The 15,629-nt window shown below is 34.8% G+C and overlaps 1 protein-coding gene across 10 annotated transcripts in view; it reads right to left on the bottom strand.

Annotated features, from left to right (window-relative positions):
- LCORL (ligand dependent nuclear receptor corepressor like) overlaps positions 1–15,629 on the bottom strand; it is a 157,812-nt gene that overhangs the window by 110,376 nt on the left and 31,807 nt on the right. For all 10 annotated transcript variants that reach the window (XR_006381072.1, XM_044226034.1, XM_044226035.1 and 7 more), the window contains exon 2: positions 6,990–7,055. Coding sequence is in view for 8 of the 10 variants with exons in the window: in XM_044226034.1 (XP_044081969.1) it covers positions 6,990–7,055 (66 nt within the window). In the remaining 2 variants the exon portion in view is untranslated. The remainder of the gene's footprint in view (positions 1–6,989; positions 7,056–15,629) is intronic.

Genomic DNA, 15,629 nt, shown 5'->3' with positions numbered 1-15,629 from the left:
GTAGTTACCAAAACTTGGAAGCAACCCAGATGTCTTTCAAGTACATCAATGGATAAGCAATCTATGCTACATGCACCCAATGTAGTATTACTCAGTTAATAAAAAGAAATGATCTAAAATGCCATGAAAAGACATAGAAGCACCTTACATGGATATTATTCAGGGAAATAATGAGTCTGAAAAAACGAAATACTGGGGGCGCCTGGGTGGCTCACTGGGTTAAAGCCTCTGCCTTCAGCTCAGGTCATGATCCCAGAGTCCTGGGATCAAGCCCCACATCACGCTCTCTGCTCAGCAGAGAGCCTGCTTCCTCCTCTCTCTCCCTGCCTACTTGTGATCTCTGTCTGTCAAATAAATAAATAAAATCTTAAAAAAACAAAAAACAAAATACTGTATGATTTCAACTATATGACATGAAGAAGAAAAATGGAGAGACAGTAAAAAGAGCAGTGTTTGACATAGGTTGGGGACAGGGGAAATAACTTAAAAGGTGGACTACAGGTGATTTTTAGGGCAATGAAACTATTGTGTAGGATACTGTAATGTAAATACATGACTATGAATTTGCCAAAATGCACATTACAACACACACAGACTTGGCTAATGTAAACTATGGAATCTTTAAGTAATAAAAGATATCAATATTGGGTCAATAATTCTAACAAATGTACAACACTAATGAAAGATATTAATACAGAGAAACCTTGGAGGGGGTAGGGTATATCGGAAATCTTTGTACTTCCTACTTGGTTTTTCCTATAAACTTAAACTGCTTTAAAGAATGGTATTTCCTTTAAAAATTAGGATATTATACACATACTTGTCACAAATATTTCCTATGCTCAAATATACTTCTAAATCATTTTTAATAAATAAGTATGGACCATCAAACAGATGTATCATAACTTATTTAATCAATATCCTATTGTTGGATATTTAGTCTATTTCTCTAAGCTTGGTATTATAAATACATGATGAATACACTCAGATAAGTTTTTGTGTGCATAATGATTAAGAGCTAATATAATTTATGTAACTACAAAATAGAGCAGTATTAGATTCTCTGGTTTTAAAAGAAATAATCCATATTGGAAAACTACTGACTTAATACTAGGCAATGAATTCCTAAAAGAGATCCCACTTACTCATTTTTTTCCCCACTGCTCATTACAGTTCCTGACACAAAATAAGCATTCAAAATATTTCATCTAATAAAAGAGGCAAGAAAACACAATAGGGAAACATGGTCTTTTCTATAAATGCTGGGAAAACTGGACAGCTACACGTAAAAGATGAAACTGGACCACTTTCTCAGATTATACACACAAAAAACCCCAAATGGCCTAAAGACCTAAATGTGAGATCTGAAACCATAAAAATCCTAAAAGAGAACAGAGACAGCAATTACTCTGACATTAGTGGTAGCAATATTTTTCTAGATATATTTCCTAGGACAAAGAAACAAAAGCAAAAATAAACTATTGGGACTACATCAAAATAAAAAGCTTCTGGAGAGCAAAGGAAACCACTAACAAAGCAGAAAGGCAACCTACTGAATGGGAAAAGATATTTGCAAATAATATGTCCAATAAAAGGTTAAGAGGTTAACATCCAAAATATATAAAGAACTTATTCAACTCAATATAAAACACACACACACACACACACACACACAAACAAAACAAAACAAAACAAAAAACTAAAAAATGAGCAGAGGACTGAAAGAGACATTTTTCCAAAGAAGATATACAGATGGCCAACAGGCACATGAAAAGATTTGCAACATTACTCATCATCAGGGAAATGTAAATCAAAACCACAATCAGATATCACCTTATATCTGTCAGAATGGCTAAAATCTAAAGGGCAAATAAGAGATGGGTATTAAGGAGGGCACTCATGATGAGCACTGGCTGCTGTATGCAAGTGGTAAGTCACAAAATTCTATACCTGAAACTAATATTACACCGTATGTTAACTAACGAGCATTTAAATAAAAATTTGGAAAAAAAAAAAAGGGGGCAAGAAATAACAAGAGTTGGAGAGGATGTGGAGAAAAAGAAACCCTTGTATGACGTTAGTGAGAAGACAAATTGGTAGAGTGTGGAAAACAGTATGGCAGTTCCTCAAAAAATTAAATTTGAAATACCATATGATCCAGTAATTGCACCACTGGGTATTTACCCAAAGAAAACAAAAACACTAATTCAAAAAGACATATGCACCCCTATGTTTGCTGCATTATTTACAATAACCAAGATACAGGAAGCAATCCAGTGTCCATCAATACATGAATACAGAAGGAAGATGCAAGACCCCCCCACAGGAATATTACATAGCCTTAAAAAAGGATGAGACTGTGACATTTGCAAGAGCATGGATGGATCCAGAGAATATTATATAACTGAAATAAGTGAGAATGAGGAAGACAAATACCACATGATTTCACTCATGTGGAATCTAATTCAAATGAGTAAACTGAAAACTGAACTGGACCTATAAAAACACAGAATAAACTGATGGTTGCCAGAGGGAACAGAGGGTGGGTGGGAGGATGGGCAAAACTGTCTAAGGGGAGGGCTTCCAGTTATGGAATGAATAAGTCACAGGAATAAAGGCACAGCATAGGGATATAGTTAATGATGCTGTAATAGCCTTGTATGGTGACAGATGACAGCTCTATTTTTGGTGAGGACAGCATAACATGTAGAGAAGCTGAATCACTATGCTGCAAAACCTGAAACCAATGAAACCAACTATACTCATATAAAATTTTTAAAATATTTTTAAAAATATTTTTATTTACTCATTTGACATACAGAGATCACAAGCAGGCAGAGAGGCAGGCAAAGAGAGAGAGAGAGAGAGAGAGGAGGAAGCAGGCTCCCCGCTGAGCAGAGAACCCGATGCAGGGCTCGATCCCAGAACCCTGAGATCATGACCAGAGCCGAAGGCAGAGGCTTTTAACCCACTGAACCACCCAGGTGCCCCTCATATAAAATTTTTAATGTTTTACCTAATAAATCTCATTAAAAGGTAGTTTTGTTGTCTCTATCATTATAGTGTTTACAGTTGAAAAAGATATTAAGTCAAAAATATTAAATTTCAGTCAGTGGTACACTCAAGGGTTAGCAAACCTTTTCTATTAACAGCCAAACAGTAAGTATTTCAGGTTTCGTAGGCCAGACCACCTGCCACACCATTCAACATTACTTTTGTAGTACAAAAGCAGTCACTGACACTTCGACAAATGAGACGTATTCTCAATATAAACTTATTAACTGAACAATTACGTTTGAACGTCACATAATTCTCATATGTCATGAAATATTAATCTTTTGATTTTTTCCAACTATTTAAAAATGTAAAAATTATTCTTAGCCCATAGGCCATTCAAAAATAATTAATAAGCTGGATTTGGCCAATATGCTATAGCCTGCAGACCTCTGACATAATCTCCCTTTGGCTCCATCAGTTTACACAGGTCAACCACACTCTACAAATTTTTGTAAATATCCATAATCACGGAATGTAAATCAGATGTTCCCACAGGTGAAAGAAACCTTATTCACAAATAAGACATGAGAAAGGACTGACTAAAGCAGAAAAAAAGAGGGAATTTTTGCTTAAAAGTTCTGTGGCACAGGAAAAACAAGTTTTGGAGAGATGGAGAAGGAAGAGAAGCACAGAATATAAGGAACTTTTCTGGGTATACATAAAAGTTGAAGTTTGTGACATTCAAACCTTCTTTGTAGAGTCCCCCTTGTCTTTGCCAAAATATTTTCCCCAGAAGGAGAAAAAGTCACAAAACATACCAAAGAAGATAGAAAACTAAGGCTTATGTTTCGTTTCCAACAAAATAAAAATTAGCACCACTTAAAAGCTTCCTTCAAACATTTAATCTGGAGGTGGTTCCGAATTAAATTCAAGAATTAAAATAGAGGGGCACCTGGGTGGCTCAGTGGGTTAAAGCCTCTGCTTTCGGCTCAGGTCATGATCCCAGAGTCCTGGGATCAAGCCCCACATTGGGCTCTCTGCTCAGCAGGGAGCCTGCTTCCTCCTTTCTCTCTCCGCCTGCCTCTCTGCCTACTTGTGATCTCTCTCTCTCTCTGTCAAATAAATAAATAAATAAATATCTTTAAAAAAAAAATTAAAATACAAACCTCTTAAAACCCTCATATATACAATACAAAAGTCTTAAACTTAAAAATATGCTCTGTGCCACAGTTGATTTAAGGTAGTAGTATGAAATTCAGAGTATATTTTCCACAGAAACAGCAGCAGATATGCAATTCTATCTAAATCAATGTATTATAAAGTTAAAATACTATGCATTTAATTGTATAACAAAAAATAATTTAAAGTAATATATAATATATAAGAATCCTTTGCTAGCCAATATATTTGGTTTCTCAGTTTTGGAAAGTGAGTTAACAAAGGTTTGGATTTCCAACGATTTAACTAAAAACATACACTAATCTATTTGATTCCTATATACAGATTTGCATGGTGAGAAATACCTATACCTGTAGTCCCCGCATCTAAATATTAAACCATGTTTAACAATGACAACAAAGAAACCACACTTATTTATCACTTATTTATAAGAGGATAAGAAAGAAGCTGGAGATATCTATAATGTATAGTTTCTACATGCCTTTTCAAGAGGCTCTACATTTTTGATAGTACTAACTGAATTTCCCTCAAAATATATGGCTGTCTTCATTCTTGAACAGAAACAGATGTATTGCAATAATTAATATCATCATTCTCAAGGCTACAATTTAATTAGATTTTTTTTAATTCAAAAAAAGGAAATAAAAATAGAAGAATTTACCTAAGAAACCTGGAGGAAGAAAAAAAGCAACAAATATGTGTCTATATGCAAGTTCCAAAGCTTAGCTAATTTTGTTAAATACACCCACCAAAAAAAGCACTAAAATGAACATAAAGTACAAGATCTATCTGAATTTAAATAAACTGAGATATGCAGCAATGGGTATTAAATGAAATAAGTAAATTAATTATAAATCTACAATGAAATACTGTGCAGCCATTACAAAAGATGGTCTAGACGTTATACACCCAGTGAGCACAATAGGCACAAAAATTATACATAATTATTATCTTAATAATTATCACAGAAATTATACATACTGTGCATATAGTAAATACTGCTATAATTAAAGAATAAACACATAAAAACATATATTTTACATTCATATAAAAATGTTTAAAAGTTATCTATAGATCATGGAGGTAGGGGTAATTTTTTCTTTCTGTCTTATCTATTTTTTTTAATTTCCTAAAATAAACACGTCCAACTTGTATAGTAAAGAAATACTAGTCTAAAATCAAAATACAAAGCATTTATTTCCTTTAGAACATTCTGCCCTTTGTATAATAAACAATTTCTGAAGGATCATAAATATATACGTATACATACAACTATATAAATAAACAAGTGAAAGTGGGGGAAGCAACAGACTGAATCACAAGATGTAATTTGGGTTGTCAGAAGGTAATTAAGTATAATGCTAACTTCTGATATGAATGAGGACAGCAGGTTAAGAAAGGAAGGCTGAAGAAATGTCAGGCTTTGGTTAAATTCTTGGTTTTTTAGATTTTTCCTTTGTTCATTTGTAAGCTCAGAAAAATAGGTGAAACTAGTATTAGTATTGCTAAAAAAATCAGGTAAAATACGTAATTCAGTGTTGAATTATGATTAAGATGAGAAATGATTGAAGTTAAGAGAAATAAAAAATGATTTTAGCTGGAAGAATAATAGAACATTAGTACAAGCACATTTCGGAGTCTCTACTCTTAAAGTCATGTTTTAAATGGATATGAATTCATCTCAGAGAAGACAGGTGGTTGAGACAAAAGATCTTTCATAGATACCTTCAGATCTATGATTCCTAATTCAATTACCCAGCTCAACATTAATAAAGAATGGGCAGAAAAGTTTTAACTACTCCACCATCATTCCCTCACCGCAAAAGGCTTAAAAAACAGGGGCGCCTGGGTGGCTCAGTGGATTAAGCCGCTGCCTTTGGCTCAGGTCATGATCTCAGTGTCCTGGGATAGAGCCTCACATCGGGCTTTCTGCTCGGCAGGGAGCCTGCATCCCCCTCTGTCTCTGCCTGCCTCTCTGCCTACTTGTGATCTCTCTCTCTGTCAAATAAAATAAGTAAAAAAAAAAAAAAAAAAAAAAAAAAAAGAGGCTTAAACAACAGAGAGAGAAGGACCTTTAAAGATGTCTGGAGTCTCAGTAGAATGAGAGATACCATAGTAGACGGCAAAAGAGTTAGGACATAAAACAGATCAGATACAAGATGCAGAAATAATTCAATCAAAATCGAAGCAGAAAATCTACACTAGTGTTACTTATTTTATGAATAAACTGTATTATAAAATCTCAAAGGTCTACAAAAGTGTTCTCCTACTGCTCTACTTTCCAAGCAAGCAATAAAACAACTATAAACTATGGTATTGCAGCAATTATATCACAAATCAAAATCTTCCACTAGGCTTTATGCTACAGCATTTGAAAGAAGTGGCTAATAACAAACAGTATTATACGTAAATATAAAACTCTGAACATACACAGTGAGATTTCTCAGAGGAACAATCTGATTTCCAGGCTGCCTGTCTCATGAGCAAGAGAAAATATTTACTTAATTGAACGCTTTTAAATCCTCTTTAAGAATAAGCAAGGGTACGTTATAATAAAAATTAAATTTCACCACTAAGCCAAAACCAAGCTTCACTTTCCATTTTGATCAGTATAATGAATTTTTCAAAAGATTATGATAATGTTATGTAATAACAAAAACAATATTTGGATCACTTATTTATTTACTTAAAAATACTAATTAAACAAGACCACAAATTTATGTTTAATATAAAGTTAGCACAGAACAACTACTTTTCATTTGTTAAATGGGACAAAAAGTCACAATTTTAAAATAAAACTTAAAAAGCATTACCTTCAAATAAACTGAGGTCTCTTCGTAGCCGTGGTCCATAAAGCCCTTCTAAAATACTCTCAAAACCTGTGTTGTAAAAGAGAGAAAAGTATATAACCTACTGGAAAAGTTAAATTTTACAATAATCAAAAACCATAAACCCAAATGAATTAGAAAATTACAAATTTAACTATGAGGTGTCATTTTTCCTTTAGGTGAATTAAGCTGAACTAGGCAACACACAAAAGAGTAAACAATCACACAATGACTATCAGAAAATACATGACTGTGAAGAATTTAAAATATTCAAATGTAAACATTCTCTACTAAAACAAGTAAAAATCTTTTGTTATTTAGAGGTATTCCAAAGTTGAAATACTACAGGCAGATTTTTTTTAGTAATAGTTTTGTAGAGGAGAATGAAAAAAGACATCTATTACATTCCAGTTTATACCCGTAACAAAAAATATTAACATGAAAGAAAGTAGCATCTTTTTAAAAAATTTTATTTTTTATTTATAGATTTATTTATTTGACAGAGAGAGAGGGAACACAAGCAGGGAGAGTGGGAGAGGGAGAAGCAGGCTTCCTGCTGAGCAGGGAACCCCGATGCGGGGCTTCATTACAGGGCTTGATACCAAGACCCTGGGATCATGACCTGAGCCAAAGGCAGATGCTTAAGGACTTAGCCACCCAGGCACCCCAGAAAGCAGCATCTTTAACCTCAGTTACAAGAATGAGTAAATGAATATCAATGGGGAGAAAATCCTGGCTGTGCAAAGTATGATATAAAAAATTTAAACCTACATACTTACAGAAATTAAAACACAACAATTTGTTCATGGCTATAGACTACCTTGGAAAGGTAATACCTTTCTAAGGTATTACCTTGGAACTACCAAATATTTGGAAAAAAATACCAACAATCTTGTCAAGTTAACAAGTATCATGAATTTGCAAGAGTATTCTACCTTCTGGATATACTGACTTCAGTATTTTATAATTTTCTGTGAAGGCTGTATCTTATTCAATTTTAAGCAGCTTACTGATAAAGTAAAAGGCATTTCAAGAAAAATGACCAGCATGGCAAAAAAGGAAACCAAAAAAGTAATGCATTTAAGAGTGCTTAAATTAGGAAAGAAAAACAAAAGGTAGAATGATAGGTATGAAAAATGAAAGGTAAAGCAGATTTTTTTCAGTGGTGTTTCTAAATCATAGAAAAATGGGAATACTTCTATAGAAATGTTTCATAAATACAAAAATGCTTTAAAAAACATTTTAACATCTTTAAAAAGATGCATTTTAAAATCAATGGTGTGCTATAGGTTAAAGAGTAGCAACACTTTTTCATTTAGAATGTGAAGAAATGATGCAACTTAAAATTAATGATGTCTTAGATTTAATAAAATAATGTAGTTATCATGGTACTTAATAAATATGTAGTTAATAAAAGCTTTGTGAAATGATTCAGTACTAGTTCCTATGAATGGAAATTTCAGGCAGAAAAGTGAATAAATCATCATCAGACAGAGCTTTCAAGAAAGCTATATAAGACTTTCATATTAGGTAACAATTCGGACTCAAAGAGCCCCAAATCTCTATTACTAAAATATTCTATTTATCAATGTGCTCCAAAAATATTGTAAACAACTATTTTAAGATGTTATTCTGTGTTATACTGGACAAAATATCACGTCCTTCCCCCCCGCCCCCCTGCATATAAGCATACTGAATTTAAAGGTTGCACATTTCCTAGATTTAAGTCTGAAAAGATGATAAACAAGGACTTACTTTGTTCTACTGGGCTTCTCAGCTCTTCCCTAGATAAGACCAAGGTCTTACACATATCGTGTTTAAGATTTATTCATAGTATATAGTATTGGTGCTACTGATCTATGGCCACCAAAGAAACTGGTCTGTAAATTTCTTTTGTACTTATCAAGTTTTGATGTTAATATTATGCTACCCTCATAAAATGAATGGTAATGTTCTTTTCTTTTGCCACCTGGGAAAAATGAAAAAATGTAGGATGTCTTGCTTGACCATCTGGTAGAATATGCCAGGGATGCCACCTGGAAATAAACTCTTTCTGAACAGGCTTATTACCAATCAAATTTATTTAACTGTCATAGGTCTACTCAGATATTCTATTTCTCATGTTAGCCATCCATTTCAACTGCATTTCTCAATTTATTTGCATAAAATGTTTCACTGTATGCTTTTATTTATCTAATATCAACAACATCAGCAGTCATGTCCCTTTTGCTTTTCATTCCTTACTTAGGTTATTTATGCTTTCTCTTTTTTCTCAGTAAAGTCCATTCAAAGTTCCTCATTTTTTTTTATTTTTATTTATTTATTTTTTTTCCGGCTTCTGGGGCGCCTGAGTGGCTCAGTGGGTTATTTTGCCTTCGGCTTGGGTCATGATCCCAGAGTCCTGGGATCGAGTCCCGCATTGGGCTTTCTGCTCAGCAGAGAGCCTGCTTCCTCCTCTCTCTCTGTCTCTGCCTGCCTCTCTCCTACTTGTGATCTCTGTCAAATAAATAAATAAAATCTTTAAAAAAAAATGCTACTTTTGATTCCTTAATCTTCTGTTTCATATTTATGTTTTCTTATCCATTAATTTCTCCTGATGTTGAGATACATTTCCTGTTTTTGCATCTTTGGTAATTTTATGTAGATGCCAGACATTATGAATTTTACATTGTGAGCGCTGGATTTTTTTTTTTTTCCTCTTAACAAGTATCATACTTTGTTTATTCAAAACATTAAAATACTTGAAAATCATTTGGGGGCTTTTTAAAAAAGGTTTCTAGAATAAAAGCACAAAAGTCTTCCCACTACTATGTTTAGCTTTTGTGGATCTCCACTGAGTCACTCTTATATTCCATTATTGTTCTTACTCTGGTTGGTGGGAACCTGAATGACTCCCAGCCCTACGTCAGTTCTAGCAATTGTTCAGATCACAGTTCACTGGTAATCATTCTTTCCTTAAAGTGTTATTTATCAGCTCTGTGGATGTCCGTCCTACATATGCATTAACTGGTTTCCAAAGATTCAAGGGTAACATGTGCTGGTTTCTTGAGCTCTTTTTCTACATAGCTCCTGCTTTTCTGGTACTATGCCCCCACAAATTCTAGCCACTTAAAATACTCTGAATGCTGATCTTTGTCTTCTCAAGTCTGTAGACCACTGGGCTCTTTTTGTAATCATCTTGCCTGTGCTACAGTCTGGAAATGGCCTCCAAGCAAAATGGTGGAGTGATCATAGAGCCTCCATCATTGATTTAATTTTTCTCTGGGACCACAGTCTTATGCTACCTGTTTTCCAATGCTGAAACAAATTTCTTTTAAATATACACTCCAATTTCTGAGCTGTCTTCACCAGAGGATAAATCCAAACCCTCTTATTTCAGGAAGCTTATCTGCTGACTTGTTAGTTTAATAATTTTATTTATATAAGTTCAATTATGTTTTTTTTCAAATATTGAACATCTTTTTTTATAGCTCCCCATTCCTTACAAATATTTAGGTCTGTTTTAAATATGGGAAGCATGACAATTTTAAAAATCAGCATCTGATCATCCCAATAACTTATTGGGCATGAGTGTGTTCTGCTGTCTCATCATTCTTGCTCCTCTTACCTGTTTCTTTGTGCACTTATTAATTCAGTACTTACTGGCTTCTGCTTTCAAAGATTAAAAATTCCAAGGCCTAAGATAGATGTACCCTCCTCCAAAGATGCTTACTGTTTGCTTCCAGAAGGCAGCTAAAGGCACCATCAGTTAGAAACCATCTTGTGGTAGGCAGAATGAATGGCCTCCCAGATATATTCATGTTCCAATACCCACTATCCATGAATAAATTATGTTACATGGCAAGAGGGCATTAAAGTTACAAATGGGATTAAGGTTGCTAATTAGTTGATCTTATAATAAGATCATACTAGTGGACCCACTATAATCACAAAAATCTTTAAAACGGGAAGAGAGAGACAAAAAGAGTCAGAATGAGATGGCATCATTAGAAAGACTCAACAGGTCATTGCTTGCTGTGAAGACAGAAAGAAGCCATAAACCATAGAGTGCTGGCAATTTTTAAAAGTTGGAAGACACAAAAAAATAAACTCTGCCCCAAAGCTTTCATAAAGGAACACAGCACTGCCAACAACTTGATTTTAGTCCTCCGAGGCCCACTTCAGACTTCTGACCCTAAGAATTGTAAGATAATAGTAAGTTAGTGTTATCTTAAGCCACTACATCTGAGTTAATTTGTTACAACAGTAGGAAACTAGATAAATTTCTTAGTCCATTCAGGTGGTTATAACAAAATAACAGAAACTGGGTATCTTAGAAACAACAAACATTTATTTCTCACAGTTCTGGAGGCTATAAATTCAAGATCAGAGTGCCAGCATGGTCTGATTCAGGTAAGCTCTCACTTGGGTTACAGAATGCCAACTTCTCTGTGTCCTCACATGGTAGAAAGGGTGAGCTAGCTCTCTGGGATCACCTTTAAAAGGGTACTAACCCAATAATTCCCATCCTGTAAAAGCTCCATCCTCATGATCTAATCACCTCCCGAAGGACCCACCCTCCTAGTAACATTACTCTGCGCATTAAGGTTTCAACAAACGAATTTTGGGGCAACACAAAAATTCAGACCACAGCAACACTTCAATCCAGTATTACAGCCTGAGATTCCTTGATTGTTAGGACACAGATCTGCTAGAAGGCCACTCTTGTGAAAAATTCAATCTCAGACATTTTTCTCCTTTTACTTCTTCCTTTTCCTACTCTGCTCATCAGGTAACATTCTGGAACTGCAGAGAGGAAGGATGACTTTAGATGTGGTTGCTTTACCCTGAAGGCATGGCCTTTTGAAGTCTAGCTTAATTTGCAGAAGATCTCCTATAAGAATATCTACCTTGGACAGGCCCTAAGGCTTGAATTTTGATCCTTTGCCTAGTTAGCCAGGAAAATACAAATAAACAATATTAACAAGGGACTTCAAGCTTAAGCAGCTTTGCCTCTTATTTTCTACTTACCTCTAAAATTAGCCTAGGGATTCCCAACTGTCTTTTCAGCTCTATTTTTTTTTTTTAATCTAACATTTTTTTTCATTGCTTTCAGCAGAGAGACTTAACTATATAACTGAGATCAATCCTAACCAAAAGGCCAAAATTCCTATGCATTGTTTGACTATAACACAGAGTTTATTTATATAAATACATGCAGTTTATCCAGTTCTCTATTGAGAGCTATATGACTTTTCACTTTTTTGTTATTATGAAAAATAGTGAATTAAAAATCTTGATAAATGTGTCATCCTGTCCAAGTGTTAGTTTCTTCCTGACAGAAATCCGTAAGTGGAATTACATGGTCCCAAGGTATGTATATTTTCAACTTTACCAGATAATGCATTATATGATTAAATCATTTTGCAACTCTATCAGCTATGCTTAAGAGTTCCTATTGTCTCCCAAATAACCAAAACTTGGTATTATCAGACTTTATAGTTGTCAAACGCATTAAAATAAAATCATTTATTTTAATTTGCAGTTTCTTAGTTATTACTGAGGTTTAGCATATTTTGAAAAGTTCTCCATTCCCATTGCCATTTTGCCACTTTTCAACTGACTGCTTGCCTTTTAAAAATTCAGTCATCAAAAGCTTCTGCACAGCAAAGCAAACAGTCAACAAAACAAAGAGGCAACCCACGGAATGGGAGAAGATATTTGCAAATGACAGTACAGACAAAAAGGTTGATATCCAGGATCTATAATGAACTCCTCAAACTCAACACACACAAAACAGACAATCATATCAAAAAATGGGCAGAAGATATGAACAGACCTCCAATGAAGACATACAAATGGCTATCAGGCACATGAAAAAATGTTCATCATCACTAGCCCTCAGGGAGATTCAAATTAAAACCACATTGAGATATCACCTTACACCAGTTAGAATGGCCAAAATCAAAAAGACAGCAAACAACATGTGATGGAGGAGATGTGGAGAAAGGGGAACCCTCTTACACTGTTGGTGGGAATGCAAGTTGGTGCAGCCTCTTTGGAGAACAGTGTGGAGATTCCTCAAGAAATTAAAAATAGAGCTTCCCTATGACCCTGCAATTGCACTCCTGGGTATTTAACCCAAAGATAAAGATGTTGTGAAAAGAAGGCCCATCTGTACCCCAATGTTTATAGCAGCAATGGCCACGGTCGCCAAACTGTGGAAAGAACCAAGATGCCCTTCAAAGGACGAATGGATAAGGAAGATGTGGTCCATATACACTATGGAGTATTATGCCTCCATGAGAAAGGATGAATACCCAACTTTTGTAGCAACATGGACGGGACTGGAAGAGATCATGTTGAGTGAAATAAGTCAAGCAGAGAGAGTCAATTATATGGTTTCACTGATTTGTGGAGCATAACAAATAGCATGGAGGACATGGGGAGTTAGAGAGGAGAAGGGAGTTGAGGGAAATTGGAAGGGGAGGTGAACCATGAGAGACTATGGACTCTGAAAAGCAATCTGAGGGGTTTGAAGTGGCAGGGGGTGGGTGGGAGGTTAGGGTACCAGGTGGTGGGTATTATAGAGAGCACAGATTGCATGGAGCACTGCGTGTGGTGAAAAAATAATGACTACTGTTATGCTGAAAATTTAAAAAAAAAAAGAATATTTAAAAAAAAAAATTCAGCCACGGGGTGCCTGGGTGGCTCAGTCATTAAGTGTCTGCCTTTGCTCAGGTCATGACCCCAGAGTCCTGGGATTGAGCCCTGCATCGAGCTCCCTGCTCAGCCACAAGTCTGCTTCTCCCTCTCACACTCTCCATGCTTTATTCCTTCTCTCTCTCTCTCTCTCTGACAAATAAATAAATAAATAAATAAAATCTTAAAAAAAAAACAAACAAACTTCGGTCACAGTTTTATGCATTCTTGATGCACTGACAATGACAACTGCCAATTTCATGAACCACATCCAGGTTCCAACTATGGCTTGATTTTTCATTTTGTTCTCTCAAACAGAAGTTTGTTTTATTTTAATATAGTCCAAATACTTTTTTTTTTTGCATCTCGTTTTACAACTTATAAATTTTTTCTTGGGTAATAAAGGTTTTTGACAAAGATAATTATTTTACATATATATGTGTGTGTATAAAATTCTGTAGTTTTGCTTTATATATAAAGTTCTTAAATCCATCAGAATTCATTTTTTAGCAACAGTCTAATATAGAACCCAACTGTATGCTAAGCATTATACTACCTCAAATGAGGGGCACCTGGCTGGCTCAGTCAGTTAAGCGCCTCACTCTTAATTTCAGCTCAGATCATGATCTCAGGGTCCTAGGATCAAGCCCCACATCAGGCTCCATGCTCAGCATGGAGTCTGCTTAAGATTCTCTCTCTCCCTCTCCCTCTGCTCCTCCTTCTACTCGGGCTTTCTCTCTAAAAAAAATTTTTTTAAATAAAATTTAAGAACAAATAAATTTTTAAAAATATTACCTCAAATAGTAAGGCTACCTTCATGTCCCTAAAGTCCCAAAAGTAAGTCTGTATGTTTTTAATTAGTAGCTTTATTGCGATATAATTTATCATCATAAAACTTATTCATTATAAATATATAATTTGGTGATTTTTTTTAAAGATTTTATTTATTTATTTATTTGTTAGAGAGAGAGAGAGAGAGAGCGTGAGCACAGGCAGACAGAGTGGTAGGCAGAGGCAGAGGGATAAGCAGGCTCCCTGCCAAGCAAAGAGCCTGATGTGGGACTCAATCCCAGGATGCTGGGATCATGACCTGAGCTGAAGGTAGCCACTTAACCAACTTAACCATGATTGTATAATCATCACCATAATCTAATTTTAAAACATTCCATCAATTCCAAAAGAAATATTATACCCATTTAAGAGATACCTCTTTCCTACTCCAGCCTTAAGTACCTATTAATCAACTTTTTGTCTCTACAGATTTGCCTCTTCTGGGTACTTCATATAAATAAAGTCATGTAATCTGTGCAAATTTTTTGTGTCTGGCTTCTTTCATTGAGCATAAGGTCTTTCAGATTCATCCATGTTGTAGCATATATTAGTACATCACTCCAACTGTATATCCATTTATCAGTTGATAGAACTTTGGGTTTTTTCTATTTTTTGGCCACTGTCTATAATGCTGCTATGAATATTTGTGTCCAAAGTGTAGACATACATTTTCATTTCTGGGTTGGTACATAGAAATAGAATTGGAATTGCTAGATCATATGATAATTTTATGTTTAACATTTTAAGAAATTACCAAAATGAAAAAAGAAAAAAGAAAGAAATTACCAAACTGTCTTCCAAAGTAGCTGGACCATTTTATACTCTCACCCGTGATTTCTCTACATTCTTACCAATACTTGTCTTTTCTATTATAGCTACTCTAGTAAGAATAAAGTGATATCTCATTTTCCTAGTGACTAATAATGTTGAACATCTTTTTCTGTGCTTACTGGTAATTTGTATATTCTCCAGATTTTCAGGTAATTTGTATAGTCTTCAGATTTTTTTTTTTAAATCTCAAATCCTTTGCTTACATTGTAACTGGGTTATTTGTCTTTTCATCACTGAGTTATAAAAGTTCTTATGGGGGGGTAGGAGGTTGGGGTACCAGGT

This window comes from Neovison vison, chromosome 11 (genome assembly GCF_020171115.1).
Source record: "Neovison vison isolate M4711 chromosome 11, ASM_NN_V1, whole genome shotgun sequence".
Lineage (NCBI taxonomy): Eukaryota > Metazoa > Chordata > Mammalia > Carnivora > Mustelidae > Neogale > Neogale vison.
This window is presented reverse-complemented; position numbering and strand designations above follow the sequence as displayed.